General features: G+C 40.5%; 1 protein-coding gene across 2 annotated transcripts in view; it reads right to left on the reverse strand.

The window, feature by feature from the left end:
* tmprss3a (transmembrane serine protease 3a) overlaps nucleotides 1–20,179 on the reverse strand; it is a 92,748-nt gene that overhangs the window by 40,256 nt on the left and 32,313 nt on the right. For both annotated transcript variants that reach the window (XM_088353256.1, XM_088353257.1), the window contains 2 exons: nucleotides 7,173–7,219; nucleotides 3,383–3,548 (listed from right to left, as the gene is read on the reverse strand). In XM_088353256.1, coding sequence (XP_088209382.1) covers nucleotides 3,383–3,548; nucleotides 7,173–7,219 — 213 coding nt within the window. The remainder of the gene's footprint in view (nucleotides 1–3,382; nucleotides 3,549–7,172; nucleotides 7,220–20,179) is intronic.

Below are 20,179 nucleotides of genomic sequence, written 5' to 3' on the forward strand. Positions count from 1 at the left end.
TGCGTGGCAAACAAACACAGACCCTGAAAACCTTTGTCGCTGCTAAAAACAACACCACTGAAGCTATCTAACAAATTGCTCACTGAATAGCAAAGCACGGAAAACCATTTACTGATGGTTAATATTTTTAAGAAGCGTGTGTGCGCGCGGGGCATTTGCAATGCTGCTGTAATTTCAAGTTTTGACATTTTCTGCATCAAGATATCATTGATGAATGGTATAGTAGCTGACCATATTACTTGTTTTTTGATTGTAGTTTATAGTTGAAGAATGGTTGATTCTGGTTAATTCTTGTGGTAAAAGGTTGAAGTCAGAATGGCTACAGGCCTTTCCACATGTTGTCCACATTCATATTTTAGTTAATCGATGAACAAGAATAGTGGAAGATAAATAGGTCAGTTATACCAGTGTACCGCTGGAATTTTATCTTTCCAAAAATGTAAGCCATTATTCAGTATTTTTGCACTCTTCGGACGAGGAACTGTAATAGTCATCCATATCAGCAGGTGGCAGTAGATTTTTAGATATTTTTTATGTACTAATTGTCTGCTCTTGAGGTAGCACAGTACATTTAATAACTTAATTTTTTTAACAAAGCACTTTAAGATTGCACTATAAAAAATAAAAACAAAGCACATCATTCTTTTTTATATTAAGTATTATTTTCTTCTTTTTATATACTAATTATCTGCTTATGAGGTAGTACAGTGAAATATTTGACATAACTTAATTTTCAAACATTTTCGACGGACGGTGTGCCACGGAACTTTTTTATAAATAAAAGTGTACCTTCAAAAAGGGTTGAAATGTCTATCCTTGTTGTATATTTGGTGTAAAATGACAGCTCTGTTGGATATTAAAAAAATGTTGTGCGAGTCATTAATCTTAATCTCTGATTTACAAGGAAATTTGAAAGTGGCACTACGCACCGAAAAGGTTGCTGACCCCTGGTCCAAGAGATGCTCACAGACTGTGTGATTGCTCAGACGCAGAGAAGCTAGAGGGAACATTGTAACGAACCTTTTTGAACCTGACGGCGACTTATCGATTACTAATTAGCGCAAAGAACTCGTCCCCAATTATTGCTTTTTAGCAGCAGTGCTGGTAATCAATTTAACACATTATAAAGCCCATTGAACAAGTCTTCGATCAAACAAATGGCAAATGGTAAACATGGCTTGTGCCCAGCCAGGTTCTTATCCAATGAAATCCTATTGTCATTTCTTATCTTATTATTTCCTTCGTGAAGTATGCTAAACCTTGTCTGTTCGGCTCATCTACTTTTTATAATTGTCGTAATAGACTCGGAACCACACGCTCTCATCGAGACACCTTAAAATTAAAGCATAGCCTTCAAGAAGTACATTTTATGTCTGCCCTGAATAAAAAAATACAAATAACAGCCTGTCTTTAAGGAATATAACACAATTAACATATCAACATTTAATATTTTGGAATACTGTTAATTGTCCTTTACAAAAGATACAGTGCATCCGGAAAGTATTCACAGCGCTTCACTTTTTCCACATTTTGTTATGTTACAGCCACATTCCAAATTATATTAATTCAATCTCTTATCTCAAAATTCTACACAAAGTACTCCATTATGACAATGTGAAAAAGTTTTTTTTTTTACTTTTTTTGAATTTATTAGAAATAGAAAACTAAGAAATCACATTTACATAAGTATTCACAGCCTTTGCTTAGTACTTTGTTGATCCACCTTTGGCAGCAAATACAGCCTCAAGTCTTTTTGTATATGATCCCACAAGTTTAGCACACCTATCTTTAGGCAGTTTTGCCCATTCTTCTTTGCAATAAGTCTCAAGCTCAATCAGGTTGGATGGGAGACGTTTGTGCACAGCCATTTTCAGATCTCTCGAGAGATGTTTGATCGGATTCAAGTCTAGACTCTGGCTGGGCCACTCCAGGACATTCACGGAGTGGTTCTGAAGCCAATCTTTTGAGATCTTGGCTGTGTGCTTTGGGTCGATGTCCTGCTGAAAAATGAACCTTCGCCCCAGCCTGAGGTCAAGAGCGCTCTGGAGCAGGTTTTCATCCAGGATATCTCTATATATTGCTGCATTCATTTTTCCTTCTATCCTGACTAGTCTGCCAGTTCCTGCTGCTGAAAAACATCCCCACAGCATGATGCTGCCACCACCATGCTTCACTGTAGGGATGGTATTGGCCTGGTGATGAGCGGTGCCTGGTTTCCACCAAACATGGCGCCTGGCATTCACACCAAAGAGTTCAGTCTTTGTCTCATCAGACCAGAGAATTGCTGAGAATTTTGTTTCTCATGGTCTGAGAGTCATTCAGGTGCTTTTTGGCAAATTCCAGACGGGCTTCCATGTTCTTTTTACTAAGGAGTGGCTTTCGTCTGGCCACTCTACTATACAGGCCTGATTGGTGGATTGCTGGAGGGATGGTTGTCCTTCTGGAAGGCTCTCCTCTCTCCACAGAGGAACGCTGGATCTCTGACAGAGTGACCATCGGCTTCTTGGTCACCTCCCTTACTAAGGCCCTTCTTCCCCGATCGCTCAGTTTAGGAGGCCGGCCAGCTCTAGGAAGAGTCCTGGTGGTTCCAAATGTTTTCCATTTACAAATAATAAGGCCACTGTGCTCATTGGGACCTTCAAAGCAGCAGAATTTTTTCTGTATCCTTCCCCAGATGTGTGCCAAAAGACAATCCTGTCTCGCAGGTCTACAGACAGTTCTTTTGACTTCATGCTTGGTGTTTGTGCTCTGACATGCACACTCAACTGTGGGACCTTATATAGACAGGTGTGTGCCTTTCCAAATCATGTCCAATCAACTGAATTTACTGCAGGTGGACTCCAATTAAGCTGTAGAAAGATCTCAAGGATGATCAGTGGAAAAAAGATGCACCTGAGCTCAATTTTGAGCTTCATGGCAAAGGCTGTGAATACTTATGAAAATGTGATTTCTTAGTTTTCTATTATTAATAAATTCAAAAAAAGTTAAAAAAAAAACTTTTTCCACATTGTCATAATGGAGTATTTGGTGTAAAATTTTGAGATAAGAGATTAAATTAATACAATTTGGAATGAGGCTGTAACATAACAAAATGTGGAAAAAGTGAAGCGCTGTGAATACTTTCCGGATGCACTGTAATTTACTCTACTCAAGTGCTCTTAAGGGGCTACTTGGTGCCCACGGGCAACACGTTTGAGACCACTGCTCTCAAGGAATGCATGCTGATATTTAAAAATTATTGGGTGATTATTCATCCCGGTAAATTGCTTTGGTATATAGCAACCAAAATTATACAGGACAGATTTATCAAAAATGTGCCAACAAAGAGGAACCTGGAGATGGACTGTTGAATAGATTTTTCCTAAACACATGTAGCACTTACCCAAACACACAGTGTGCTGCTGTAATAATCCAATGTGGTGTTATGATAGAGCCTCCGCAGAGGTGTTTATTGTTGAAATGGAGGCTAACCTGCCATGGAAACTGGCCTGGCTGAGAAATGTTTCCTCCAACTATACGAGTCAAGTACTTTGGTCTGGAGCCACACTCTGTTGGAAGAATTGTAAGGGGTTAGTTCTTTTTACACGCCATTCAGTCATACATAGGGCAGCAATAGAATTAGCAAGATTGAAGTAGGCCGGTGGATGCTCCGAATGAGATACAGTGCATGTGGATGTATGGAAGTGGCTTGGAAAGATAATTGTGAAGAACAGTGTTCTTCAATCATTTCCTAAAGGGTAACAATATGCTATAGCAGTGGTCATGTGTCTCTTTTCATGAGCACATATGACTTAAAGGTAAAATACAACATGGTTTGGAGTTACAATACCACCCCTAGCAAAAAGTATGGAATCGTCCGTCTTCGACAAGTACTCACTCCAACATTTTATTCTGTAGAACAAACTCCGCTAAAAAGCATGAAAACATAATAACTTTTTTCAAAAGTGCAACTCCTTGGCATTTAAAAACACTAAAAGAAATGAATAAAAAATATTGTGGTCAGTGTGCTACTTTTATAGACCAAGCGCAGCAGAAAAATTATGGAATCACTCCATTCTGAGGAAAAAAATATGGAATCATGAAAAACATACAAATAAATAGCAATAAATACATATTAGTCTCTGAGCCACATGCAGTCTCGAAGCCACGGACTTGATGAGTGACAAACAGTATTCTACAGCTACCTGGTGAAACCTCTCTCTGATTGCAGTTGCTAGATGATCTTCGCAGGTCGGACAATTTGCTGTGGACACTTTTTTTCAATTTCAGACAGAGGTTTTTAATTGGGTTGAGATAGGGGCTATATGGAGGCCATGACATTGACTGGATGTATCTTTCTCCAAGGAATGCTTTCAGTTGATGACCTCTACTTAGCCCATTGCAGTCTTGTTCTTTTCTGTTTATGCATCAACAATAGCTTTCCTTCCCATTTTTTTAGGCCATTTTGCACAATTCGTACTTCCTCCCATTTCCTCTTCATTTGTCATTCATTTTCTGTTTTCAAGACATGGCCTTTATTGTTTGTCATGACGGCTACATGTCTTCCTTGGCCTACCAGTACGCTTGACTTTAACAACCTTCCCTTGTTGTTTGTACTTGGTCCAAATCTTAAGTACAGCTGACTGTGAACATTACCTGCCATTACCTTTTACGATCTTTTCTTTGGTCTCAAGAAACATCTCTCTTGTTGGAGCCATGATCCATGCCAGTCCACTTAGTCCATGAGCCTTCCAAGGTATGAATAAATATAAATTGCTTGTTAGTCGGCAATACATTTTTAATTGCCGACTAACAAGCAGAGTTAATCAAAGCAGGGTGCCTGATTAAGGAAAGAAAATTGACTTGTGTGTCCTTATTTTCGACTCAAAAGGCACCAATTCCAATTTTTTTCCTCAGAATTGAGTGATTCCATATTTATTTCCCTGCACTTGCACTACAAAAGTAACATTTACTGACCATTGCAATGTTTTTTTTCACTATTTTTTTTAATTGTTTTTGAATGCCAAAATGTTCTACTTTGGAATGACCTTACGATTGTTTCATGTTTGTGAGTTTTTTCTCCAGAAAAAAATGTCCGAGCGAGGGCTTGCCCAAGACTGCTGATTCCATACTTTTTGCTAGGGGTTATACAACTTGAACAATTATATAATTTATTGTTACATTTGGAGCCCATTGTCACTCATGCAGAGCCAAGACAATACTGACTGTTGAAAGGGTACGGCCTTTATATATATATATATATATATATATATATATATACACATATGTATATATGTGTATAGCACACGCGCTAACCACTGCACCGCCGTGCTGCCCTATATATATATATATATATATATATATATATATATATATATACAGTGCATCCGGACACAGCGCTTCACTTTTTCCACATTTTGTTATGTTACAGCCTCATTCCAAATTGTATTAATTTAATCTCTTATCTCAAAATTCTACACCAAATACTCCATTATGACAATGTGAAAAAGTTTTTTTTTTTTTTACTTTTTTTGAATTTATTAAAAATACAAAACTAAGAAATCACATTTACATAAGTATTCACAGCCTTTGCTTAATACTTTGTTGATTCACCTTTGGCAGAAAATACAGCCTCAAGTCTTTTTGAATATGATCCCACAAATTTAGCACACCTATCTTTAGGCAGTTTTGCCCATTCTTCTTTGCAATAAGTCTCAAGCTCAATCAGGTTGGATGGGAGACGTTTGTGCACAGCCATTTTCAGATCTCTCGAGAGATGTTCGATCGGATTCAAGTCTGGACTCTGGCTGAGCCACTCCAGGACATTCACTGAGTGGTTCTGAAGCCAATCTTTTGAGATCTTGGCTGTGTGCTTTGGGTCGTTGTCCTGCTGAAAAATGATCATCATTTTTCCTTCTATCCTGACTAGTCTGCCAGTTCCTGCTGCTGAAAAACATCCCCACAGCATGATGCTGCCACCACCATGCTTCACTGTAGGGATGGTATTGGCCTGGTGATGAGCGGTGCCTGTTTTCCTCCAAACATGGCGCCTGGCATTCATACCAAAGAGTTCAATCTTTGTCTCATCAGACCAGAGAATTTTGTTTTTCATGGTCTGAGAGTCATTCAGGTGCTTTTTGGCAAATTCCAGACGGGCTTCCATGTTCCTTTTACTAAGGAGAGGCTTTTTTCTGGCCACTCTACCATACAGGCCTGATTGGTGGATTGCTGCAGAGATGGTTGTGCTTCTGGAAGGCTCTCCTTTATATATATATATATATATATATATATATATATATATATATATATATATATATATATATATATGGTGCGCTGTATTTGTATTTAGTAAATTTGGATCACCTTAGACAAATTTCGCTCCTGCTACATTTTAACCTCAGAGCGATATGTATTCATGAAAAGAGCAATATCTGGCTTGTGAGCCATAGTTCCCGATCCCTGCTCTAGGGGAATAAGCAGCAAAGTAAAACCTCTGAAGTTTTGTCCCAAACTGAAATAATTACTGCAAATGCTACTATCATTAAGTAATCTGAGTTGGAACATACTGAAATAAAAACTTGTTCTTGCCTATATATTTTGTTTGCAGTTAAATGCCTGCAGATGAGTGTAGCCTGGGCATCTTAGCTGTAAAACACGCTAGACAATAACTTGAAGCCTCTCCTGGTGGTACCTTGTCAAATTTGATCACAATCTGAAACACTAAACATTGTATCTTGCACATTTTAAGGGTAGGTTCATGCGTTTCCAAAAGTGGCCATTTGGAGACGAACACTTTAATAAACATTACCTTTGCAAATTTTTATTTTACTTTGGTCAATTATTTTAGACTTTGTGAAAGAGTTGTAAATGTTTGACTTCTCTTTCCAGAAGTCAAATCAATAATTATGCTCACATGCCTGAATTTGATGATGGCCCGGGGACGTAATTGGTGGGTTACGATGGCTTAATAGTTTTCGGGCATCTTGTTTCTGAGTGATCGTGATGAATCAATTTTGAAATGGCCATCATATCTTGACTTTAAGGAGTTTAAGCTTTGCAATAGTATGTGGCATGACATATTTCAGTAACTGGTGACATCGACAGACACATACTTGTTTATCGAAAGGAACGTGAATGGGAGAGCAACCTTCAATATTGGTATGTGTGTACAGTAGCTGGAATAAGTGTCTCACCTAGACATTTCAGCGCTGTCACTTTTCCTGAACTGCAAAGGGCTTTACTGTAATGTGAAAAAACCCCACACATGCACACAAATCAGTCACGAACACAACAGTTTAATAGGGGTGTCAATACATAAAAATTCTCATAGGGGCTAGACTAGTAAAATAAGGGCTTAAAAAGTATGTCATAGCTGGAGGCTTGGGGGTCTTTTTAGATGCTCACAATTAAATTAGAACTAATTCTTTATAAAGCGATTACAGTATTGAGGTTTTTTTATTTCATAAATATTTGTTTCCTTCACTAATATTTATTCTCTTCAACTGTTTATCAACAAACAAAACAAAAATGTAATTTTCACCACAGTTCATTTAACTCATGCAGACTGTCTGGAAAGTGACATCATAGTATAAACACACCAATTTAAATTATTAATTTGTTTAAAAGTCTTTCTGCTTTTTGTTTAATTTTTGGTGGAAATGTTGCCATGAATATGTAAACTTTGTTAGATTTCATAGCTATTATAAAAAGACCTATAGCTTCTTAATACTTCTGACACCCAGGTGCTATTTTTTTCCCAATTTTGTAATTTTTGTATTATTTTAAACTGTTCATCTGTGACTTTTATTTCAGATAAAATTACATCATTGTCAGTTTCCTCAATGTTCTCAGGGTGATTATTGGTATTTGGCAAATTCAGCTAGAGTGGGTGGTTTTTGAGTGGTGGCTGGCTTTGGCGACACCTAAAGGACATATTTAAAAGTGCAAGTCATTGTTTGGACAATACTGCTTATTTTCCCTTGCACTTCTCTTAGCATTGCCTTGCAGGCCAAATAAAATGATGTGGGGGCCTATATGGCCCGTGGGCCATGAGTTTGAGGGGATGGGGTAATTATAACTTGTGCAATTTGAGACATTTTGTGATTAAGGGCTATACAGATAAACGTGACGTGACTGGACACGTGGTTCAGAAAATATTGACAAATCAATTTTTCGACCAATTATTTAGGACTGGTAACATTAGCAGTTAAGTCCCGACCTTCCAGTCCCAAACCACTCCAAATTCCTGCAACAATATTACCAGGCCTCCCCAGGCCAGTATCTCTAATGTGTCCATGTGAACCCTGCAAGCAATCCTCCAAAGAGGTGTTTAGTAGTGTCCAATCTAGATGCCCTATCACAGGGGTGGCGAACAAGTTTGACACAAAGAGCTGAAATTTTTAACTGTGATAATCAAAGAGCCACACAATGCACTGACCTGCCATGACAGACAGACACACACAAACACACACAATTAAAAACATATTATTATCCATAACACACTCCTCTCCTTACAATACAACAAGTATTGTTCTTGTGTTGATTACAAGGAAAGTGTCCACCCTCAATACACAAAAAAAAAAACTAAACATGAAACAAGGCAAGACAAAGACTGTCTTTTTCGTTTGGCACTTTATCTTTTATCTGTACATTCAAGGAAACTGTGCGGGTCAGATGTATCGACATTTCATTCTGTATACACGTGTACTACAATGACAATAAAGTAGATCTGAATCTGAATCAGCTTCTGCGCTTGCTGTACCTTCAGCTCAATAACATTGTGCTGAAGGTAAGCTGTGCCCAATATCAATTTGGGTAAAAATGCATATTTTGCTAGATATAGGAGCTACTTTCACGAACTACTTTTGTATATAAATGTATATAAGTTGTGCTAAATGATGTATATAGAAAAAGCACTAATTAAAAGTAAAGAAATACAGCTTGAAACGATGATTACTGTGATGCAACATGTTTGAATGCAACCACGCCACGAAGTGTGGCATGTTGAGTGATGTCCCGTCTTCGTACTTTTGTTCATGTTTTAGATGATTGCAGTCGTGCACAGACGCCCTGAATTTTTTGTTTTATTGCCAGTGACCCCCATTTTGCTGGTTGCCATTTCTTGTACAATTGTTGGGCATCCACCTGCAACACCATGCCCAGGCATTCTCCACAAAACAACCAAAACTTGGCTTAAAACACTAAAACGTTTTTAGACTAATGAACATGTAAACCAAAATGGTGACTGGCTTACTGGCTCTCCCCGATGACAAAAGAGGAGGCGAACAAAAGTGACATGAGGTCACAGCTCAGGAAGTCATAGACAACCAGACTTTATTTAAAATTATCCATCCATTATCTGCACCGCTTATCCTTAGTAGGGTCACATCCCAGCCATCTGTGGGCAGGGGACACCCTGAACTGGTTGCCAGCCAGTCGCAGGGCACACAGGGACAGACAATTCGCTCGCCCATTCACACCTAGGTACAATTTTAACCGGCCAATTCACCTGACATGCATGTTTTTTGGAATGTGGGACGAAACCGGAGTTCCCAGAGGAAACCCACGCAAGCACGGGGGTGTAGTCACTATTGATTTACAATTGACGTGTCTTGAGAACAAATTACTTCAAGTACAATAGAGAATGTCTACTTGAATAGACACCAGGACAGGGCTAGCTACACCGATATAGTCAGTCACGTCGGCTCTAATGATACTAAAATGAGGCAATCTGAGATTACAAAGAAAAATATTGCTATGACCTGTAATCTCACCAGAAAGATGAGTCGCCATCGAGTAATTGTCTCTGGCCCCTTGCGAGAAGCAATGATGAGAGGTTTAGCAGACTAGTCTCGCTAAACCGGTGGCTGGCTAGTTTTTGCAGTCAGCAGGGATTTAGGTTTGTGGATAACTGGCCTGCTTTCTAGGGCCGACCTGACCTGCTGAGGAGAGACGGCCTTCACCCTAACTGGAAAGGTGCTCTCACTCTTTCTAAAAATATAGATTACTTTTCAAGCCCTCCATGACGGGGTACACTAGTGCAGGCCAGGTCACAGGTGATTAGTGAACCTATAATCACGGGTGAGGAGTCTGTAGTGCTAGAGCTAACTAGCGCTATGCTAGATTCATGCAATTCACATAGTTTTTGTAGTTTAGAGCATTCTATTGGCTGCACAATACACCCTGATCTGTACTCTTCTATTGCATCTTCTTCTGTGCCTCTTACCTCTGTTTCTCCCTTGTTAGGTGAGGAGGGAGAAGAAATAATATTATTTTCTACCAATAGTCATCCTGCTACTCCACCTGTCAACAATATTCCTGTGATATGGAATTCGGGCCGCATCTGCCGTCATGCAAGGCACAAGACCCGGGACCGGCAGTATAATCCTGTGGAGGTTACCACGAAGGTTGCCATTAAGGTTCAAAACTCGCGAACGTTTTCAGCTCAGTCCACAGTGCTGAAGCTTGGCCTTCTGAATATTAGATCATTAGCCTCCAAAGCTTTACTTGTCAATGACCTTATTAATGAACACAATCTTAACCTTATTGGCCTTTGTGAGACCTGGTTAAAACCAAATGAGTCTGTAGTGTTAAATGAGGCTTCTCCCCCTAGCTTTGCGAGTTCGCACTTGGCACGACCATGCAAAAAGGTGGAGGTGTTGCTCTTATATCAGAAGGTAAGTTGAAATTTACTCCTAATACCCTTACTAGTTTTAAAACGTTTGAAGCACTTGTTATGAGGTCCTTAATGTCATCACCAATTTATTTAGTTGTTGTGTATCGCCCACCTGGACCACACTCAAATTTTTTGGATGAATTTTCGGAACTGTTAACAGACTTAGTAACTTATGCGGACAATGTTGTAATTATTGGTGATTTTAATGTTCACATAAACTCCCCATCAAATTCACTTGCAATTGCTTTTAGGTCACTGATTGATACATTTGGATTCAATCAAAGAGTTGATGTGCCCAGTCATAGGAACACTCTAGTATCTTGTTCTGACCCGTGGGATAGTAGCCTCAAATGTTACAGTGTTACCGTATCCTAATGTCATCTCTGATCACAATGTTGTTAAGTGTGAGGTGCTGTTTAATGTTTACTGTGATAAGGAAAATTTAGGCTTTAGCAGTCGCAATATCCAACCTCTAACGGTATTAGCCTTAAAAGAACAATTACCTACGGTAACTGCAGCCTTCCCTTTGTACACTGGGTCTGTTGACTCACAAACAACTTCACTACTGCTTTGGTTCATGTTCTTGATTCTGTGGCGCCCCTAAGGCATACATTTCGACCTAAGAAGAATACACCTTGGTTTAACCAGGTTACTCAAACAAGGTAGCAGAAAACTTGAACGAAAATGGCGCACTACTAAGCTGGAGGTCTTCGGACTGGCCTGGTGTGACAGTTTGCTGAAATATAAAGTAGCTCTTGCCTCAGCTAAAGCATTGTTTTCTCTAAGATTATTGTTAAGCATAAGAATAATCCGAAATTTTTGTTTGACACAATGGCGAAACTTACCAGACAACAACTTAACCCAAATATTTGCAATTATTCTGCTAATGACATTATGGAATTTTTTAATAAAAAGATTCAACTTATCAGGAATGAAATTTTAAAAGAAGGCTCTGTATCCTCTTCCTATCTCAAAGATGTGGAGGTGTTAGGTAAGGACCGTCGGCGGTTGTTCAGAAACATTCTCCAGTTTCAATGATTTGTCCCTTGATAACTCAGCACGGGTGGTCAGTAGGGCCGAACAAACTACATGCCTGCTCGATCTGTTTCCAGCTTCACTAGTGAAGGATCTGTTTGGGATCTTAGGACCATCAGTTTTAAATATTTTTAATATATCGCTATCCTCGGGTATTGTTCCTGTAGCCTTCAAGTCTGCCGTCATTAAACCCAAGCTTAAGCGACATAACCTTGACCCAGAAAGCCTAGGTAATTATAGGCCAGTGTCAAATCTGCCATTTTTTTGCAAAATTACTTGAAAAGGTCGTTGCACAGCAGCTAAATGACTTCATGTCAGAAAATAACCTCTTTGAAACTGTCCAGTCAGCATTTAGGGCAGATCACCAACCAATGATCTCCTTTTAGCAATAGATTCCTGTGCCTCATCAATGTTACTGCTGCTGGATCTCAGCGCTGCTTTTGATACTGTCGACCACAACATATTATTGGTTCTTCTAGAACGCATTGGTATCTCAGGAACTGTACTCTCATGGTTTAGGTCCTGCCTGTCAGACAGGATGCAATGTGTTAACTATGGCAATCTGACCTCTAAACAATCTAATGTCCCCTGTGGTGTTCCTCAAGGCTCTGCACTTGTGCCCCATTTTTTTAGTATTTATATGATCGCGCTTGGTGACATTATCCGCAAGAACAATATTAGTTTCCATTGCTATGCAGATGACACTCAACTGTATGTGCCACTGGAAAAAAATGGACATTTAAGTTGTAGAAATCTGGAGGCTTGCCTTACTGAGCTTCAAAGATGGACGTCACTTAGTTTTTTACGCCTTAACCCAGAAAAAACTGAAATGTTGATTATTGGTCCAGCTCACTGTCGTCAGTTGTTTTCAAACACTACCCTGAACCTAGACAAATGTAATATCACCCATAGTGACTCGGTCAAAAATGTAGGTGTTATATTTGATCCTAATTTGTCGTTTCAGTTACACGTGAAAAATATTACTAGAATAGCTTTCTACCACCTCCGTATTATTGCGAAGATTCGTTCAATGTTGTCCCAATCAGATGCAGAGGTTTTAATTCATGCATTTATTACTTCTCGGCTTGATTACTGTAATGTATTGCTTTCTGGTCTCCCGATGTCTAGCATTAAAAGTTAAGATGTGACTTTAAGGTTCTCTTATTAACATATAAATGTTTGCATGGGCTTGCACCCTCTTATCTCTCTGATTTGATTTCCCCCTATGTTCCTGCACGGAGTCTGCGCTCGGAAAATACATGTGATTCCGAGAGCCAAGAAGTCTGCAGGCTCGAGAGCGTTCTCCATCCGGGCCCCGGTGTTATGGAAAGCCCTGCCTCCGGAGATAAGATCTGCAACCTCAAGGGAAGTTTTTAAATCGAGGCTTAAAACACACTTCTATTCCAAAGCTTGTGATTGATTCCCACCTCATATTCTGTATTGTCCTGTCTTTTTCCGACGGCCTGCCTGGCTGATACGAAAGAGAAGGACGATTTGAGATGAGTCAGTGGACCAGTGTCTGACCTGAAGCCTGTCAACCCCTGCATTTACTAGCTGGCAGAGATGGGAAGCTGCGTCGTGGCCGTCATAGACTTTCTGGACTAGTTTACAGGCTGGGGGCGTCGCTGCTGTCATGCACTTTCCGGACATCTTCAACATCTTACCTAATGTTTACTATTCTGTGTAGAGTAATGCTAATTGTAATTCACCCTGGTCAATCCTGGAAGGGGGATTACCAGAAGTGAGGTCCTTTCTTAAGGTTTCTCTTGAATGAATGAAAACTTTTATTTCGAACATAAAAATAAAAACAGGACAAAAACAATGAGTCAACAACGGAATAATGTCACATAAAAAAATGGCGGCGCGACTATACGCAGCGGCTTCACGTGTCTCTCCAGTAAATCTTTTTACTTTAAGTGTTCTTTTATCTCTCATCCTTTCTTTGATAAATACCTGTTCGGCAACTATCACCTGAAGTCGCCAGGAACTTATTAACCTGGGTCTAAGATTAGATTTCGACTCATTTCACGATTACAACACCAACAACAACATCCCAAAGGACATACGAAGACCACCGGGATCTCCCTGGGTTACCTGCCCGCCCAACAAGCGACGGAGACGGCGGAGGGAACGTAAACAAAAACGAGGCTCTCGGGGAGGCCTAGCGAAGAAGCTAAAAAGACGACCACACCGACAAGCGCTTCCGAGTATCTTCCTGACCAACGCCAGATCCATCGTACACAAAATCAGTGAGCTTGAGCTGCGGATAGCTACCAACAACTTCGTACGGAATAGCAACATTTTTGTGATCACGGAGTCATGGCTTGACCCGCGGATCCCCGACGCTGCAGTTCAGCTAGCAGGACGCACGCTACACCGATACGACCGCAACGAAGACTCCGGCAAAAAAAGAGGTGGGGGACTATGCATTTACGTACATAATGCGTGGTGCAATAACAGCAGAATTATTGATGCACACTGCTCGCCCGATCTAGAGTTTCTGGCGGTATCGTGTAGACCATTCTATATACCGCGAGAGCTAACTGTGCTCATTGTGATAGCTGTTTACATTCCTCCGGATGCTAACGCTAGCACAGCGCTAAACCTTCTACTCGCTGCCATAAACATTCAACAGCTTGCACACCCCGACGGAGCTTTCATTATCGCTGGCGACTTTAATAAGGCATGTTTAAGGACTGTTCTTCCAAAATTCTATCAACATGTGAACTGTGCAACAAGGGGTGAAAAAACTTTGGACCGCGTTTACAGCAACCTCAAAAACGCATACAAAGCTTCCCCCCTCCCCCATCTAGTAAATTCGGATCACCTATGCCTATCTCTTACCCCCTCATACACCCCCATCCGAAGGAAAACAAAACCTGTAACGAGGACAATACAAATGTGGCCTGAGGGAGCCCTCTCCAAGCTGCAGGACTGTTTTGATCAAACTTGCTGGGAGGTATTTGAACACCATGACCTCCAGAAATTCACTGACACCGTTTTATCCTACATCCGTTACTGCACGGATGAAGTCACAGTATATAAAAAAATCAAAAACTACCCAAACCAAAAACCCTGGATGTCCAGCGAGGTGCGCACCCTCCTCAAACACCGCAACACCGCCTTCAGGTCTGGAGACAAGGCTCTTTACGGGGTGGCCAGGGCTGACCTGAAGAGAGGCATCAAGGAAGCAAAAGCAGCCTACACAAGGAGGATCGAGCACCTCTTCGCTGGAAATGACCCGAGGAGGATGTGGCAGGGCCTCCAACACATCACCAACTTCAGAGGCCACAACCTGGCAACTGTTGAGGCTGAGACTTCACTAGCTGAGGACCTTAATCAGTTCTTCGCTCGCTTTGAAGCTGGTAGGCCACAAACAGCCACATCACACCCACCAACAACCAGCAGCAACTCCCTCACATTTCAGGAGCACGAAGTTAGGCGTGCGCTGAATACCATAAACCCCAGGAAGGCAACTGGCCCGGATGGAGTACCAGGGAGGGTACTCAGGGACTGTTCCAATCCGCTGGCTGGGGTCTTCACCACCATCTTCAACCGGTCCCTGTCACAGGCGACCGTCCCACCTTGCCTCAAAACCTCCACCATCATTCCCATCCCCAAAAAGTCAGCAGTGGAAAGCCTCAACGACTACAGGCCTGTAGCCCTTACGCCTGTGGTCATGAAGTGCTTTGAGAGGTTAGTGTCCCGGCACATCAAAAACTCCCTGCCACTCACACTGGACCCCCACCAGTTTGCCTACAGGGCAAACCGCTCCACTGACGACGCCATAAACACAGCACTTCACACCGTGCTGAAACACCTGGATCACCGGGGGAGCTACGCCAGAATGCTCTTCCTGGACTTCAGCTCAACCTTCAACACCATTATCCCGGAGATCCTGGTGGAGAAACTTGCACACCTAGGACTCTCTCCCTCCATCTGCCACTGGATAATGGACTTCCTCTCCAACCGCCCACAGTCGGTGAAACTCGGTACCCACGTCTCTCCCACCCTAACACTGAACACTGGCTCCCCCCAAGGTTGTGCACTGAGCCCCCTGCTTTTCACCCTCTACAGCTCTGACTGCTCACCGACCCACCCCACAAACACTATCATTAAGTTCGCTGACGATACCACCTTGATCGGCCTCATCTCTGAAGGGGACGAGGCGGCATACAGGGATGAGGTTGAGTCACTTTCAACGTGGTGTTCGGAAAACCACCTCATATTGAACACCACAAAAACAAAAGAACTGATTCTGGATTTCAGAAGGAATGGCAGGAATCCAGCACCACTCATCATAAAGGGAGACTGTGTAGAGAGAGTCCACTCGTTCAAATTCCTGGGCGTGCACATCTCCGACGACCTCTCCTGGTCTGCAAACACCAGAGCGGTGGTAGGGAAGGCCCAGCAGCGACTGCACTTCCTGAGATTGCTCAGGAAAAATAACCTAAAACAGCAGCTGCAGGTGTCCTTCTACAAAGCCACAGTGGAGAGCATCCTAACATACTGCATCACGGTGTGGTATGCTGGGTGCACAGCAGCAGACAGGAAAAAGCTCCAGAGGATCATCAAAACAGCCCAGAGAATCGTCGGCTGCTCTCTGCCCAGTCTGGAGGACATTGCCTGCTCTCGCTACCTCAGCAGAGCAAAAAACATCATCAAGGACTTTTCTCACCCCGGCCACCATCTCTTCGACCTGCTGTCTTCCGGCAAGCGCTACAGGTCACACAAAGCAAAAACGAACAGACTCAGAGACAGTTTCTTCCCCACAGCCATTACCACCCTAAACAGACACCGCACAAAAAAACTGAAAACTGTTGCAAAAAACTACCTCACACGTATGTAAAATGGTACTCACGTACATGCTGTCTGCACTATGTTTGTTCACTGCTCAAACAGACACCGCACAAAAAAACTGAAAACTCGTGCCAACACTACCTCATACGAATATAATGTTACTCATGTCTTGTTCTTGCATATGCCGACTGCACTACGTTTAATGCACAATGTCTGACCATTTCCTGTTTCTGCACTATGATGTCTATGTTTGCACCAATGCATATGCTGACTATTTTTGCACTATGATGACTTTGCACCAAATGCAATATTGCACAACCGTTACGATACCAACGTTATCACGACAACCCTGTATGTAACATCCCACATGCCGACATTTCTTGTGTAAATACCATGTAAATTATAACTATAGCCTTATCCCCCTTGTCTTATAACATTATCTTCTCTGTTCCTTTATCTTCTTGCTCATACCTCACTATGAATGTGTAAAACTGGAGTGTCATGCCCAATTTCGTTGTCACAATATGTTAGCCTATTTGTAACAATGACAATAAAGGTATATTCTATTCTATTCTATAACATGTTCGAAAAGGGGTAGTCAGAAGCAGATGCTTATTTTTCCTACCCCTTTATCTTCCCTATTAAATACATTTTATAGATAGCTCCTCTTGTGTACAACTAAATCTCATGGATATACTTATTACATAGGTCAGATATCAATAATTATAATAGTTACAATAATCACATATTTTATACACTAATCTTCGCAATACCTATCCCTCAACGTCATAATGCGCATAATGTCACTGCGGCACCAGTGATAATAAAAATAAACACAATACTTATAATAACAGTTCTGATATAATAATAGCAACAATAACAAGTTAACCATAGTTTGAAATGCAGTATTTCCAATCTCCCTCATACCCCATTTTCTTCATCCCTGTATTTTGCCAGTAATGCTTTTTTGTATTTAAATTTGAACACATGGATAGTTGGACATTGTTTGATCTCATTTTGCAAATTATTCCAAAGTCTGACTCCACACACAGACACACACATACTTTTCCTGGTGGTTCTCACCTTTGGGATTTTGAATTCACCACAGCCCCTCAAGTTATAATTTCCCTCTTTCCGAGTGAATAAATTTTGTATGTTTTCTGGCACTATGTTTTTGTTGACCTTAAATAACAGTTGTGAAGTGAAAATTTTTATTAAATCATCCAATTTTAATAATTTGGACTGCATGAATAAAATATTGGTATGATCCCGATATCCTACCCTGTGTATGGTTCTTATTGCACGTTTTTGAAAGATAAAAAGGGGCTGTAGTGAACTTTTGTAATTATTGCCCCAGACTTCTGCACAATATGTTAAATATGGCAGAACGAGAGAACAATATAATAAGTACAATGCATTATAATTTAAAAGAAATTTGGCTTTATTAATTATTGAAATGCTTTTAATACCTTAGTTTGTATGTGTTTGATGTGTGTTTTCCAACTTAATTTATTGTCTATTATGACCCCTAAAAACTTAATTTCTGATACAATGTCAATTGCGACACCATCCATTTTTACTTCTAAATTTTGATTTGCCTTACGATTACCAAAGAATATTACCTTGGTTTTGTTTAAATTTAAAGATAATTTATTTATATCCATCCATACTTTTAGGTTAATTAGTTCACGATTAATACAGGTTACCAAATCAATATAGTTATCATTTGAACAGAAAATGTTAGTGTCGTCTGCAAATATAACTATTTTCAATAGTTTTGAAACATTAAAAATATCGTTACTATATAAATTAAATAACTTTGGTCTCTTTTTTCCCTCACACTGAGGTTTTTGAGTCGTTCCTTGCCCGTAAGCTGGTTTAAGATCAGGTAATTGTGCAATTTTGTAATTGTAATCCTGTACAGTCATTCGAGACATTTTTGTGATTAAGGGCTATATAAATAAATGTGACTTGACTTGAACATGCAAACTACGCACAGGAAGGTTGGTAGCTGGATTTGAACCCATGACCTCAGAACTGTGCCGCACACACGTTAAACACCGCCAAGCTGCCCTCTTTAAAATCATTATCTTATAAAATAATTGAAATATGCCCTGGACTGGCTGGCAACCAGTTCAGCACCCCTGCAAACCTACTGATAAGCTGTGCAGATAATGATTGAACAAATGGATGGATAATAAAGATATATCAATGACATATACATATATATATAAATATTATGAAAAAAAAACATGTATTATTTCCTTACATTTTGTATGTTTTAGAATTTGGGTATCCTTTTAAAGAATAAGGAGCAGCTGCTCTACTCTCCCAGATGAACGCAGTGTCATACTATATTGTTAGAGGGAGAGCCCAGACATCTTGCAGAGAAAGCTTATTTTCATCTCTTGTATCTTTCTTTCTACCACTGCTTACAGCATATGATTGAATAACTTAGCATATGAATAACCTAGATTTTTTGTTGACAATATATCTGTACTATTTGTTATTGCAACATCCATTGCAGCCTGGTCATCATGAAAGGGGGATTACCACATGTGTGGTCCCTTCTCAAGGTTTCTTCATTTTCCCCATGTTGAGGTTTTTGAGTTTTTCCTTGCCCTCATGTTGGTTTCAGAACAGGGGATGGTGTAATAATAGTCTGAAATAATAGTCTGTGCAATAACCTGTGCAGCTCTTTGAGACTCTTTGTGATTAAGGGCTATACAGATAAAAATGACTTGAGTTAAATTTATAAATTAGTGCAAAGCAGCATTTGCATGTTTTACAGGGGGAGTCTCCAAGCCAAGAATACACTATTTATTGATTAGGCTCCTTCACTTTGACTCTTCGATGATGATGGCGGCGCGCAAGACGCAGCGGCGCACAGCTTTTCAGCTAATTTTCCATTTATTACCGTTCTCTTGCCTTTTTTGCTTTTGTTTCTGGCCAATAATACCTATTAGTCGGGAGGAACTTATCCATTTGGGTCTACGTCTAAATTTCGACTTTTTGGACACTCTTTGTACCACCTTTGATATCCCGCAAGAAATACAAAGGGTTGCAGGATCTCCGTGGGTGGCCAACCCACTTACGAAGCGGCGGAGCTGGCGTAGAGATCGCAAACAAAAGTGGGGCTGTCGCTCGGGCCATGGTGCTAAGCTAAATGGAGCTACATCGGCAAAACTGAAGAGAAGGACATGTAGATGATGGAATTGTGCCTAATTCCCTCCAATATTTCTTTATCAATCTTGCCTGTCGACCGACGCCTGAGACTCAACACGCCCGAACGGCGACATCTTGTGAAGATTTCTACAAAGACTTCAGCTAAGTTAAAAGCTTCGGCAAAGCTAAAATTTGGTCTTTTAAAAATTAGATCGCTTGCTCCTAAAGTTCTATTTGTTGATAATCTTATTCGTGATCACAAACTTAACCTGATTGGTCTGTGTGAAACTTGGTTGAGACCGCATGAGTTTTTACCATTAAATGAGGCTTCTCCTCAAGACTAGGTGAGCTGTCATATAGCACGCTCTTTGAAAAAGGATGGCGGTGGTGCGCTTACTTCTGAAAAAAATAGTCAAACTTACAGTACTTCCCGTACCTCTAATAATTATAAGGTGTTTGAGGCTTTTGTCATGCGGTCCTCTTTAATGTCAATTTTTGTAGTAACTATTTATTGCGCACCAGGAC

The sequence above is a fragment of the Urocampus carinirostris genome, chromosome 14 (assembly GCF_059441175.1).
Source record: "Urocampus carinirostris isolate Australia breed hairy pipefish chromosome 14, RoL_Ucar_1.0, whole genome shotgun sequence".
NCBI lineage: Eukaryota > Metazoa > Chordata > Actinopteri > Syngnathiformes > Syngnathidae > Urocampus > Urocampus carinirostris.